The sequence below is a fragment of the Corvus brachyrhynchos genome, unplaced genomic scaffold (assembly GCF_000691975.1).
Source record: "Corvus brachyrhynchos isolate BGI_N302 unplaced genomic scaffold, ASM69197v1 scaffold450, whole genome shotgun sequence".
Classification (NCBI taxonomy): domain Eukaryota; kingdom Metazoa; phylum Chordata; class Aves; order Passeriformes; family Corvidae; genus Corvus; species Corvus brachyrhynchos.
This window is the reverse complement of record NW_008235749.1, coordinates 177,265-191,237: the sequence shown is the minus strand read 5'-3', so window position 1 is coordinate 191,237 and position 13,973 is coordinate 177,265. Positions and strand designations below refer to the sequence as shown.

Below are 13,973 nucleotides of genomic sequence, written 5' to 3'. Positions count from 1 at the left end.
GGGAATCAATTACCTTCTTGAGCTGTGGTGCACACTTCTAAAACAGCTGCTCTTATATATTCACTTAAAAAGGGAGTGATGGTACAGAGAAAAGCTGCTTCTTGATAATTTGAATATTTTCAGCTGATATTAGTCAGATGTGTACCATAGGATGTTGTCATTTCTGGTAGTCATCTTTTGTGTGTCAGCAGTGCTTGATAAAATAAGGATTTTCGTGTACTACAGCAAATCCTATTTAGGTAACAATAGTAAAAAACACACATACAAACCCAAAATAAAAACAGGTAGTAGATCTCAAAAATGTTCAGTAGGAAGCACGGTTTCAAACAGGAGAGGTTGTTTTTTGTTATTCTGGAAAGGGCGAATGGAGAAATTGACACTAGTGAGCTGTTTGCTAGCCTGTGGAACAGACAAGGCACCAGAACAGTGATTTATGTTGCTTTCCCAGAAGGACCAAAGCCTGTGTTGCTTTATGTCCTCTTGCAGTTGTCTCCTGGCTGATTGGCTGCATGAAAAGCCCCCTGTTGAAGCTTTGCTTTAATTGGTGTGGCCATGAGTGCAAAGGCAGTGACATCAGAGCACTTAGAACAGTGACAAATAACTAGTGTTAGGCTGGACACAGCAAGGCTGCAAGGAGTTAATTCAATGGATAATCAGCTATCACATGCTTGTTTCCTGTTCTCTACAGACAAAAGTGCTCTGCTTTAGTAGATGAGTATGTCTTGGGAGATACTTCTGTAGTGAATAGCTATTGTAAATTGCTTAGCTGTATTTATAATCCCTTAATTATAACCATTTAAATTCATCTGTAACCTGGCAGTGACCCACATTCATTGTGAAATCAGAGCCTACTTTAAGCAAAGCTGCCATGTTTATTACCTAGATAGGAATTATCATTTCTTTCTGTAACAGCTGATTGTTTTTCCCCCTTGCTTTGTTTTTTTTTCTTTTCTCTGTAGTTTACGCTTATTCCAGAAATTTGACACTTTCCGGATTCTAGTTTGTGGTGGGGACGGAAGTGTTGGCTGGGTTCTCTCTGAAATTGATAGCCTCAACCTTCACAAGCAGGTACCTGCCCCAAGAGCTTGGTTGGATGAGGGAATGTAGTAACAACAGCATGGGCTGAAGAGAACTTTCCTTGGTCATGCAGATGTCGTTTGCCCCAGGACTGAAGCTGCTGAAAGCTTACCGTAGCAGTGCTCTTGCACTAGTTTTCTGCAAGAAATGAATCCAGTAATGGATTAATTCTTTATTCCTGTCTCCAGTGTTCCTCCACAAGATCCAGCTTTTGGAGTAGCTCTGAGTATTCCTGCTCTATCGCCAGCAGAGACATGCTCTGAAAGGGCTGTGGTTAGAAAACTTGGGAGTTGCACATGGGTTGTGCTCTGTTCCCTTTAATTGTCGTAGTGTAGTATCTGAGTCTTAGGGATAGGCAGAAACCTCACTGGGGTAGAGGTATCATAGAGTGTTTTGCCTGGGAGCTGTCTCTGCTGATTTTACAGAAACACAATGACACCACCTGATGGCTAGATACAAACCTCTAGGAGGTTTACTATAACGAGGTGCTCCTTGAGATGGTAGCTGTTAAATGCTCCTCTCTCAAATCGCAACCAAAAAGTAGAGGAAATTTTTCCTTATTTGTATGCTTTCTGGCTGTTTTCCCCATCCAGTTACTTTGTCCCCACCCTGGGATTAACTGTTTCTCAGTGACTGGTGTGTAAAGGAATCAGTCATGTTACTCATGGCTGTTCCCGGCTTGTGTTTTCCCATTTGACTATCACTTTTATTTTCCTTTTCTCTAATGCAGTGCCAGCTGGGAGTGCTGCCCTTGGGAACAGGGAACGACCTTGCCCGTGTTTTAGGCTGGGGTTCTGCTTGTGATGATGATACCCAGCTCCCTCAGATCCTGGAGAAGCTGGAGAGGGCCAGTACCAAAATGCTGGATAGGTGAGTAACCATCACTAACATCGTCTGCTCTTTGAAAGTTGTGTGCAAATATCCTTTCAGGAGCACGGGGCAGTCCTGACTCTGCCAAGCTTCTGGACCTCTTACTAATGCCAGATAACCTTTTGTCATTGATAATCTACTGTCACCCTCTAGCAACAGAAAGTGGTCTGGCTTTCCATGTTGCTGCTGCAGAACAGTAACAAGTGAAACAAGAGTGTTCTCTCTTCTGTCCCAGAGTCCTCATTAATTGAATTTGTCAGCCTTAAAGTTATGATTTTTTTTTTTAAGCAATTTCTTGTTGGTAAATCTGAATCAATTTATCTTGAGCTTGGCTTAGAAATGGAAGCCAAATGCAGAAGTGGATGTCTACCCTTAGTATTGATAGATCCTGTGTATCTTTGTACATTTAAAACTGTTTCATGTCTTTAGAGTTGCATCTTGGCATCTCTTACATTGAATCAAGTAATGCCCATGGAATTTTTGTGGAGAGGGAAAAGAGATGTTCCCTGTGCTGTAGAATGCTTGTTCATAGTGTCACCCTTCCTTCTCCCCCAGTTCAGCCCCTCTGTACTTCCATTGCCACTCTGTGGCTTCTTTATATCAGTGATGGCTCCCCAAAGTTTGTTCTGCTTTGAGGTTCTAAGCTGTTACATTTGGATAACAGAGGAAACCATCTGCATTGTAGTGACAAGTGTGATTTTCAACAGGTGGAGCATCATGGTGTATGAAACCAAATTCCCTCGCCAGGCCTCCACTTGCACAGTCACTGAAGATTTCAGTGAGGATTCAGAGGTACCTTGCAGGATGCAGAGGGCAGGGGTCTGGAGCATCAGCCTTGGAGCACACCAGATAGGAGGCAGTGGTTGAGCTCCAGTGGAGCAGACCTGAGCATGGGTGTAGCCAGAGCTGCAAAGATCTGGGGCTTTAAGTCAATGAAGTATTATGGAGAAGGATGGAGGTTGGGTTACAAGAGTCAACAAACCATAGTGAGGGATGAGGAGAAGATACTTTGGAACGGGACGGAAAGGAAAGTACTGCCTTTTATTTGCTTCATGACATCAAGTTGTTGAAATAGTGGCAAGCTGCATAGCAGTCACAAAACAACCAAGGGCTTTTAGATTTGCAGTTGATCAGAGACTCTAAGAACTGCATTGCTGATGATTTGTACGTTCAGAATTAGTTTCTTCATCACGTTCAGATCTTCAGTGAGTAACAGAGCCTGGTCTGTGGAACTTTCTCAGGGCAAAAAGAATCTGTAGAGTGATAGGTACTCCCCGAGGAGCCAGGATTTCACAGCATATGTTGTTATGTTGGGAAGCAGCACCCTAGTGGCTTCTTTCTGACTGTCAACAGGTGCAGAAGATTCTCTGCTATGAAGATTCTGTGGCTGCTCATTTGTCCAAAATTTTGACTTCTGACCAACACTCAGTGGTGATCTCCTCAGCCAAGTGAGTACTTAGAGGAAAACTGCTCTAAGTTGCACTGTGAAAATCCTGCGACAATCCTTGTGTGATTTTGTTTTCCTCCTTTGTCTAGGGTGCTTTGTGAGACAGTGAAGGGGAAAGCCTCTGAGAAGGGAACAGAAAGCTCAGAGGAATCAGAGGTCATGGCCAGGAAGGTAAAATTTGAAAAAATGTTTGGGTTTCTACTTCTGCAATGTAAAAATGCTCTGTTCTCATAGAACTAGGATAGCAGCAGTTCAGTAAGTACTAAAGAATGAGCTACCCAGGCAACTGTTAGTTTTACTCAAATGTTGTTCTTCTTCATGTAGTGCTCTGTCCTGAAGGAGAAGCTGGACTCATTGCTGAAGACACTGAATGATGAATCTCAAGCATCTTCCTCTCTGTCCAACCCTCCTCCCACCATTGCAGAGGAGACGGAGGACGGGGATGGGTCGGGCAGTGCTGGTGACTCTTCGAGCGAGCGCTCGGTGGGCTCGGCATGCACTGCAAGGCCCCAGATATTCCGTCCCCGAGAGCAGCTCATGCTCAGAGCTAACAGCTTGAAAAAAGCCATTCGCCAGATAATAGAGCATGCAGAGAAAGGTAACCTGTCAGGAGTCCTGCTTGTCGCTTCCTACAGCCTCTTAGAAAGTAAAAATTTCCTTTGTTCTGGGGGCAGCAGGCTTCCTTCTTGAAAGCAGCTTTCCTGAGCTAGATAAGCTACTCAGTAAGCCTGGCCATTTAGTTTCAGTGTCACCTCTGCCAAGCCCACCTTTTGGAAACATTGCTTGGTAAATGAGTCTGAAGTTCAAGGTGTGTTCTCTCCCAGCGGGCTGCTTTAGGAAGTTCCTACCCTCCCACACTGTTACTTTGCATTTCCTGTCTGTCCCCACCCATACCACAGTTGTGTCAGTGCAGCTCTTTGTGTGGCCTTACTGTAAAACAGATCTGAAAATACTTGGGAAGAAAGGATTTTAAGTATTTTAACTTGAATTGTTTCAATCTCTTTATAGCAGAGCCCAGCAAAACATTGCTGTGGTACAACTGCAGGAAAGGACAGGAACTTCTTAAATGAGCTTTGTCCGTGGAAAGAACTTAAAACACTGCACCTTGGTGCAAGTCAGTTCTGTTCTGACATTAACTTCTTAGGCAGGTGACCCTCTTCTCCACATCTTGACCCTTGTCTCTCTCCAGGCACACGCCCCCCAATGCTGCAAGTTCCCTTTCCTTTGAAAGGCGTCAGTCTCCAGGTGTTAGTAATAAACTTGGGGGTTAACTGAGACCAAAGGAAGTACTTAACAGATTGTTACTGGAGATAAAAGCATTGAAGCTGCAGATGTAACTTCATGCACACCCAGGTGTGCACTATGAACAACTCACAGTTGTTCACTCATAGTGAGTTATGAATCATTGCAATATTGCTTGGATTTCCAGCACTGCAGCATTGTGTACAACCTTTGCTGAAGGTGAGTAGTGGAAGTTCAGCAAACAGCCTGCTTCTGATGAAGTAGGAGGCCTTGACCTCACTGCTCCCTCACTTTGCTGCTGCTTACCTTAGGCCAGTTTGATGTTTGTGGAGTTCTTTTGGCGCCCAAGAAATTTGCTTAACCCAGCCAGAAGTGTTCTGTTTCTGCTGTGCAAGTGGGTTGGATTGCCTCGTGGGCAGTTCTGATGAACTACAGGGTTAGCACACAAGGGAGAGGAAGAGACTGAAAGAAGGGGATGAGCTATGCAGGTAGTCAGCTGGTAGAGCAGCTGAGGGCATTCAGAGCTGTGTCCCTGGCAGGGGCTGCTGGGGAGGAAAAGACCTGTTGATGGCATTCAAAGGCAGTTTTGATTTCTTTAGGCAGCATGCTAACATTTAAATTTTACCAGCTCTCAAGCAAACTCCAGTTACATTTCAGATGTATTTGTTCAACTTTTCCAAACTGTTTTTCTTCTTCTAAAGTGTGCAATCTGATTCTTTCCTCTGTTTGTATTGGTTTTTACCAGCTGCTATTTTCTTCCTTCTTGATTATATGTGTCTAAGTTCCCTTTTCAAGTGGCTTATGTTATTGCACCACTACAGCTCAAACAAACAGGAAATTCGTTAATCATTTCATGTTCATCTGGTTAGAATTCCTGGCAACATCTAAATGCAAATAAATGGAAGCCGATCACCTCTAGCACAGTATACATCTCAGGATGCCTGAGAACCTGTGGCATTAAAAATGGACACTTCTGTTTAGAGCCTCACTGCTAAAGAGCTCAGCAAAGTAAACAAGGAGGCTGAGCCAGGCTGGTTCCAAAATCTCTTCAGAGCAGAGCTGAGACAAATGATAAAAGAAAGCTTTGTGTTATTCCTGTTCTTTCCTTTAAGGAATCAGGACATTTAGAGTCCCATCCTGTTGTTATTTACATGAGTGGGAGGTATTCCTTGCCAGAAGAGCTGTGAGGCACTCACCTGCTTTATCTCTCCATACAGCTGTAGATGAGCAGAATGCCCAGACGCAGGAGCAAGAGGGCTTCCTCCTTAGTCTCTCAGCCTCTGAGGAGGGCAAGGAGCTGAGGAACGAGGATAAGATTTCCATGCAGTCATCACACAGCAGCAGCTTTGGAGTGTCCAAGGGGAGGAGCCAGAGGAAAGGTACTGCTCTGGGGCTGCCACCATGCAGGTCTTGCCTGTGGATTACATTTCTGTTAGCTGTAAAAAAGGAAGGTGTTATGTGTATTACCCTCTGTGTTCTGTTCTTCTCAAATTTTTGCATGATTGCTCTTCAGGCCTTGCACGTTTCTGTGTTCTAGCCTGTGCTGTACACCCCACTTTTTGCTACATTCTCATGGCTTCCATGATCTTAGCATATGAAGCCTAGGATTCAGAAATTTTCTTGCACCTTAACCAGTAATCTGGGTTCTCTTGGCTTTCAGTGCTTGGACAAGTACAGTCTTGAGCATTTTTCATGTCATCCTTTGCAGATGACAGAGAACAGCAGCCAGTTTGCTTTAGTAAATATGTTATGTGAGTAATTTGTTAGAGATCCCTGATCACTCCAGATACATGTGGAACTTCCTGAGTATTGATTTGGGGCCAAATACCCTGTCTGTTGTGCTGCTGGCACCAGCTTTTTCTCATCTCCATTTCTAATATTTTTCATGTGGCATTTTGATACTTCCAATCTCTGAGGTTTTCCAGCAGCACATATGTGACATCTCTGTCTCTTAATGACTGATTCTGTCAATTCTTTGTTTTCTGGGGGCTCAAGTGTTTTGCTGTTGAGTGATTCCTAACCCAGTCTTTCTGCTTGGGCTGTGCTGGTCTGAATCACAGCACTATGTTTGTCAATAACCAAGTTTGTGTTGTGTTTTACAGCCTCCAAGTCTCCTTGTGAAAGACTAGTAAACAAAGGAAGTTTGTCATTGGGCAGCTCTGCATCCCTTCCTCCCCAGACAGGAAACCGGGACAACTTGCCTATGCTGAACACAAAAATCCTCTACCCAAGTAAGTGTAACACCCAGCACTTCCCACCGAGGCAGCCAACTGGAGCATGGGTGAAAACACGAAATTGTCCTGCCAGATGCCCTTTTGTGCAGGGTCGACCGTGAGAGAAATCCCTTTGTGGGTAGCTGCAAGCGGAGGCTTGGAACTGTAGTAGTTTCCAGTTTGTAGCTAAGACTTAGACACAGATTTTTATTAATGCTGTGAAGTGGCAGAATTTAGATGCCAGTTGCAAGGACATACTGATCTCAAAATAACCATGAGAAGGGGGAGACGATGCTGTTGAGGAAGGTTTCTGAAGAGTGACAGCCATAGGTTTGGGAGCAGCAGTCCCTTTATGTGAAGGCTGAAGTGACTGGAAGTGCACAGACCCAGCAGAATCCCACCTCCCACATGATGCACAGCAACTTCTCCCCATCACTGTGGCAGTATCTTTCCATCTCTTCCCCCAAATAATTTGTTCAAGTTGCTCCTTCTGGAAGCAGGTAATTTCCTTTCTCTCTGACAAACCTACTATTTGTGGGTCACCAGTTAATAATTTAAGAGGCAGGAGACAGTAATTCTTGAATAACTTGGATCATAGCTTTACTCCTACTCCTTTTTCTCTATTCACTGTAGCAGGGATATTGTGTGTCTCGCCCTGGAACAAAAAAGCTGCTGCAGAGAGTACACTCCTATTTCCCTTTTCTGTGTTTCTGTACAACTGTGCTGCTGGCCTTAGGCAGTTCACTGTCAGTCAGAAACCCTGCTGGCAGCCCCAGAAACCCTTCTCCTTGTCAAAAGACCTAACCTCTGGAGTGAAAGAAAGCACTAGTGCTATTTGCTTTCTTCATGAATGACAGGGAAGAATGTATCAACTCTTGTTATCTCGTCTTTGGGATTGAAGTTACCTGTTTTCTGCTTATTATTTGTCATGCTCTTCTCCATGGTCAATTTTCCTACAGATATCCGTGCTGGCATGTCAGGTTCTTTGCCTGGGAGCTCTGTCATCAGCCGATTGTTGATCCATGCTGATCCCTTTAACTCTGAGCCTGAAAATCTGTGAGTATGCTCTGGAGCTTTAAGGAAGGGAGTGGGCGTTTGCAAACAGACCTCAGCAGAGAGGGGCATTAGTTTATAGACCAAACTAATGGACTGCAGCAGCCTGGAGTTACGTAAATGGATCCATATGCTGGGCTCCAGGGATTAAGGATCAGTTTATGGAGTTGCACATGCAGTGACACATCTGACACGGTTGGGCTTGGTGGTCTTTTCGAGCCTAAATGATTCTGATTCTGTGTGAGATACGCACCAAATGGTACAAATGGAAGTTTTGTTTTTCTGTTTGGCAGTGAATATTACACAGAGAAGTGTGTCATGAATAATTACTTTGGAATTGGACTGGATGCAAAGATTTCTTTGGACTTCAACAACAAACGTGATGAGCACCCAGAGAAATGCAGGTGGGTTTGGTTTTGACTGACCTTTGGATTGATGCCAGAAGCGACTGAACCACTTGGTGTTTCTGTGTGGTTTTGAAGCTGGTTGTGTACAATGTGCTGAATAGGTGTATTGTCTCCATAATGCTTCTTCAAGGCTTGAAATCATGGTGGAAGCGATTAGTTACTGATTTATTACTGATTCATTTTACTGTAAGGTATTTAAGTAGCTACACTGGTGCAGATTTAGCACATTGGTTCTATTTATGTCATCTCACTCACAGATTTTTCTTCTGGGCTTGCTATTTAGCTATGAGAGAAGCACATCTCAATTCTAAATGCCACAGAGGCTGGTTGATCCTGACTCAGTACAAACCACAGGTTTGGCCTTTTGAATACCTGAGCAACTACAGGATGCTTTGTGTAGCCTGGGATTGGCTACATTTGCTGTATATGAGCTAATACAACCAAGCACTGTTGATGTCCTGGTGTATGAGATGGACAAGTTCTGTGCCAGGGCAGGCTGTGTATGTTTCTGGTAGTGTCTGTTACTCATGCTCTATTCCTACCTGACATTTATTTAAAGGGAAGTAGTTTCCCAGCACAAACAGTGACCACTTGGAGTGTTTCACCCTTTTTGAAGCAAAGCACCTTTGTGTTTTAGGATGTAGCAGGTACCATTTCGGTGTGAAGTTTTTATTTCTTCTTAGTGAAAGGGTAAATGGCTGTGCTGACTTTTTCTCTTTTTATTTGCTCCCTTAGAAGTCGTACTAAGAACATGATGTGGTATGGAGTATTGGGGACCAAGGAGCTGCTGCACAGAACATATAGAAACCTGGAGCAGAAGGTCTTGCTGGAGGTGAGGGATTAGCATGCTCTTCTGTTCCTAAGACTGGGATGCCTAATTCCATCTCCTTCAGGCACTGTGACTTTGGCATGGTGATTTGACTTGGTGCCATTTGCCTGCCTGAAACAGTGTATTTGCTATATGTCACCCTGAGCTAACTAAAAGTGGCTTTTCTTGGTTCTGGAGCATAACTTGTATTCTCAGCCCATGAGGGAAGAAGTGTCTTCCTGCTGGAAAGTATTTGCTGTTCGCAACACAGTGTTCAGCATGGATAAGATTGTTATATTACATGTGGTATCTCACATGAACACATCACTTTAGATGGTGGGTGCAGTGGAAAGCTCTGAATTTAACAGTGCTATAACGTGCATCCAGCTGGAAAAGAAATATTTTTGTATAGGTCATGTACAGCATAAACAGGTAACTTGCAGGAGGAGACTCTCATCATATGGATGTTTCAGGAGTTTTATTCCCCTTTCTTGAGGAATAAATCAAGAGGCTTTGCCAAGGCTCTGAGGTGTGCCCTGTTCCTGTTAGAGAAACAGAAGCAACGGTATCTCTCTAAAATCTGTGTTTGCCAGAAGATGTGTGGCTCATGAGGCTTGAGTGGATAACTTCTACTCTTCTAGGCCAAGAATGAACAGGACAAAACCTGAATTAATGTATTACTAAGATGGTGCAGGCTGTTTCTGTTCACAGAGCATGTGCTCTGGCAGGAGGGTCTCTCTCTTGCTGGGCTGAGAGTAGTATTGCCTTCGTTTCTGTGCAGTGCGATGGGAGGCCAATCCCTCTGCCCAGTCTCCAGGGGATTGCTGTACTCAACATTCCCAGCTATGCAGGAGGCACCAATTTCTGGGGGGGAACCAAGGAAGATGATGTGAGTATTCTCTAAGGCCATCCAAAAAATGTTTCTACTTAATGTTGCTCTCCAACAGAGCTGTGCCTCAGCTGAATTCTCTCTCCCTTGTATGTGGCAGACGTTTACAGCCCCTTCCTTCGATGACAAGATTTTGGAGGTGGTGGCCGTGTTTGGTAGCATGCAGATGGCAGTGTCACGTGTGATAAACCTACAGCATCACCGGATTGCACAGGTATCAGCTGCTTTTTGTGAGCTCTTCCCACCTGCCCCCCTCTCCAGCTGGTGACTTTGTAAGGCTCTTCTTTCTGCTCTCTCTGGTCCATGGAAAGAGCATCCACCAGGGCTGGAAATGGGCATGCTCAAGAGACATTTGAGTATGGAATTGTTTGCTAGCATTCACTGTAGTAGGAGTTAGACCAACAACTCAAATACAGATTAGTCCAAAGACACAGCAGGTGTTCCCCACTGCTTACGGGTGAGGTGTGCCCTGCTGCTCAGACATGTTTCCCTCAAGTAGCACCAAAGCTACAGCATGTGGGGAGGGGCTTTGGAAAGACAGAAATTGGCTTATGCTTTTGGAAAATCAACATTTTAGAGCTTTTCTTACCCAGTCACTCCTTGCAGTGCCGGACAGTAAAGATAGCAATCCTTGGAGAAGAGGGAGTTCCCGTACAAGTGGATGGAGAAGCCTGGATCCAGCCTCCAGGTTACATTTGGATTGTTCATAAGAACAGGGCACAGACCCTCACCCGAGACAGGGTAAGAGCATCTTGAATGCCCTGTGCAGTACCCATGTGTTTTGATGTCACGTATTTCTGGAGAGCGTGGCAAGGGCCACGTGTGAATATTATCTTTGTGAATGCAGGAAGCATGTTTTGTTACACACCATAAACCTTTTGGGAAAGAATGTGGTTAAACTTTCATTCACCACTTGGGAAAGGGCATAAATAAGATTCTCTATGCAAGCTTATTTTACTTCCTTTTCTAGGTGTCTTGTGACAGTGTTTCTTAACATGCTTGCATGCTGTTTTTCCCACAGGATGCCTGCCTCGCCAAGTGCTGTGGATTGTCTAAATTCAGACGGTCAATGTTTTAATTTCTCATTGTTGTTCAGTATGTGGCTTATACCTCATTGACCATGTAAAGCAGCGTCTTATGCCTTGTTCAGAAGTGTGTGTTGGTCTCATCTGATAATTTTCAAATACATCTGATGAGTACCAGCAAATAAGGAAGCCTTTTTGCTCTTTTGCTGTATGATTGAGCAGTGGTAAGACAAAGGAAAGGATAAAGACCTTGCTGTGGCACAGACAGGCTTTATGGTTCCGCCTAACTCTGTAACTGTCCGTGCATAAACAGTTCAGTTGATAGCAGCTCTTCATACTTTCCAGGGTAACACCCCTTTACCTAGCTTCCAGAGCAAATCAAAGTCCTCTGCAAAGGACTCACCTGCTGAATCACAAGAGGAAGGAGTACAACAAAGGGAAAAAGGGAAAGCAGCCTGGTACAGGCCTGAGGCACATTGCCTGGCAGGGAGTTACAAAGATGATAGTATGAAAAGAAAGCAAAGGTGGGCATACAAACCCCTGTCATGGTAGGACAGGGCACTGGAGACCTCTTAGCTGGGAGAGCAGTGGGTGTTGATGATAAAACCACAGAATGGTTTGGGTTGGAAGGGACTTCAAAGGTCATCTAGTTGAACCCCGTGTCTTGGGGCTGGACACCTTCCACTACACCAGGTTGCTTAAAGCCCCATCCAGCCTGTGGTCTAAATGTTGCCAGAGATGGGGCATCCACCACTTCTCTGGGCAACCTGTGCCAGTGTTTCATCCCCCTCATAGTATAAAGTCCTGCCTTGTATCTAGTCTGAATCTATCCTTATTTGAGCTTGAAGAGAGTCTTATCAGCTATGATGTGAATGTTGTGGAGAGGAGACAGGAATAGTGCACACCATCTTTTGTGAAGGTTAAGAGAGCTTCTGCAGCATCACACTGACACTTGGAGGGAGAGTGCTTGAAGGAGATAGCACAGACAGCATGAGAGATCAGGATTGCTGCTGTAAAGGTAAAGGGAGGGAGAAAAGGAGAGGCAACCTACGTATGGGCATGGTGGGAAAGGCGATGGGAAGCACAAGAGATAGAGAGGACACAGCAGTCCCTTTGTGAGTGTGCTATGTGTTGGACCATCAGAAGCCATAGCTCTGATTGTGCCAGCCCATTCCTAATTGCCTGCCAACTTGGTTTTGCAGTCATGGAATTGCCACTGAGGAAGAAGTTCCAATTTTTCAGTTGCACACTCAACTTTGTCTCAACTTATTCTTGTTTTTCCTGCTGTCCTTTTGATGGTCATTGCATGCCCCTGCTTTCACAGAGCAAACCTGTCCTATTCAGCTGATGAAGGGGGGTCCTCCCTTCATGCATGTGACCATGTACCTTTGGTAACATTTTTTAAATGTGATTTGGGATATATAGTTTCCTAAACTGAAGATGGAAAAACTCAAATTCCCTTATTTGGCCTCATCTGGACCACTGAAGAGTCATCGGCAAGAGTGAGATCAGCAGGTAGCTTGCACTATGCTGACAGAGCCTGGTTTTCCAGTATGAGGGGCAGTAGGGGAAGGGAATGCTTTACCACAGGGCTCCATAGTTTTCATTCTCACCATATACAATATTGATTTTTCTACATGGGATCTGTTGTCTTCTTCCCGCACCATTAGCTGCTGCCCACAGGAATATCAGTAAGGTTGCAGATGGGACAGGTCCTAGCTCTGAGTGTGCAGCTGCTTAGCCCACCAGTTCCTAGGGAAGCCCAGTTTACTTCCAGATAAGAAGGAGCCTTGAACATTTTTCATTTCAAGCTCTGAAGTGTCACAGAAATACTGAAGTGGGAAGGTGATACAGCTGCTCAAATAAAAGGCTGCTACCAGTAGGGAATTGTTGGATTTTGCTAGTCTGGTCCTCAGAATTGGCCCAGTAATTTTGACTAAAACTGTGCTTAAGCAAAAATTCAGCCAAGGCAAGCATGTGACCTGGAAAACTCCATCCCAGCCAGCTAGTTAGCAAAGTTATAAGCAACTTAACTACTGGGCCCTGCAGTGAAAAGTGCCTGTACCAGATCTACATGTTTTACAGGCATAGGCACAGTCACTGGGTTTTTATAGGAGCTTTACAAGGGACTTTATAGTTTGCTTGCTGTGTTTTTAGGCATTTGAGAGCACCCTGAAGTCTTGGGAGGACAAACAGAAGTGTGAGTTGTCACGACCCTCCTCTTTCTCTCTGCAACCAGAGATCATGTCTGAAGAAGAATCCACCCAGATCATCCAGTTTGGTCAAGCTGCAGGTGCTCTGATCCACAGGTGTGACTCAACTTGCTTTTGATGAATAGAGCCTCCTTTAGGGCCTGAAGTTCTTGTCCTGCTTCCTGTTTCTGGAGATGTTCTTGTTCAGTCTTACCTGCTGCATTACTGGTCCATGTCACTGGGAGTAGCATCATTCATTGTTCAGTGTCCCAGCTGAACGAGGACTGAAGCTCAATAAAACTTTCTTAGGCCATTCTGAACAAAAAAATGTGACTTTCATGGGCAAACATGGATCCTTTAATTCTGAAAGAACCTGTTACCTTTGAATATAAATTAATTTTTTCAGAAAAGAAAGAAAGGCCTCTCAGGGAGATCAGATGACAACCTGGGTTCTTGTAACCCTGATGCCCAGCAGAAATTTTTGTACAAAGCCCAGAATGTGTGCTTACCTGCTCATCCTTTAGTCAGGCTTCTGAGAGAAAATTCCCAGAGTCATTAGAGAAGGCTGCTATAAGTGCAGCTGCCTTTCACATCACTCTGGTCATACTAAAATGTCTGGGTTGTATTTCAAACTGATCCCAGTCTGTGTGCAGAATTGAACATGCTGTGTCTGTGAGAGCTGCGTTTCCTTGCCTGTGCACGCTCAGTGTGGCAGGAGGACTGGCCTGCCTTGCCAGAGGGTGTGCCCCT

The 13,973-nt window shown here is 44.6% G+C and overlaps 1 protein-coding gene across 8 annotated transcripts in view; it reads left to right on the top strand.

Moving 5' to 3' along the window:
* The window catches only part of DGKD (diacylglycerol kinase delta), a 57,963-nt gene that overhangs the window by 35,781 nt on the left and 8,209 nt on the right, over nucleotides 1-13,973 (top strand). For all 8 annotated transcript variants that reach the window (XM_017726004.1, XM_008644384.2, XM_017725983.1 and 5 more), the window contains 15 exons: nucleotides 960-1,068; nucleotides 1,808-1,947; nucleotides 2,655-2,739; nucleotides 3,301-3,395; nucleotides 3,484-3,565; nucleotides 3,719-3,992; nucleotides 5,854-6,015; nucleotides 6,739-6,867; nucleotides 7,809-7,905; nucleotides 8,196-8,306; nucleotides 9,045-9,141; nucleotides 9,899-10,006; nucleotides 10,107-10,220; nucleotides 10,613-10,747; nucleotides 13,189-13,340. In XM_017726004.1, coding sequence (XP_017581493.1) covers nucleotides 960-1,068; nucleotides 1,808-1,947; nucleotides 2,655-2,739; nucleotides 3,301-3,395; nucleotides 3,484-3,565; nucleotides 3,719-3,992; nucleotides 5,854-6,015; nucleotides 6,739-6,867; nucleotides 7,809-7,905; nucleotides 8,196-8,306; nucleotides 9,045-9,141; nucleotides 9,899-10,006; nucleotides 10,107-10,220; nucleotides 10,613-10,747; nucleotides 13,189-13,340 — 1,890 coding nt within the window. The remainder of the gene's footprint in view (nucleotides 1-959; nucleotides 1,069-1,807; nucleotides 1,948-2,654; nucleotides 2,740-3,300; nucleotides 3,396-3,483; nucleotides 3,566-3,718; nucleotides 3,993-5,853; nucleotides 6,016-6,738; nucleotides 6,868-7,808; nucleotides 7,906-8,195; nucleotides 8,307-9,044; nucleotides 9,142-9,898; nucleotides 10,007-10,106; nucleotides 10,221-10,612; nucleotides 10,748-13,188; nucleotides 13,341-13,973) is intronic.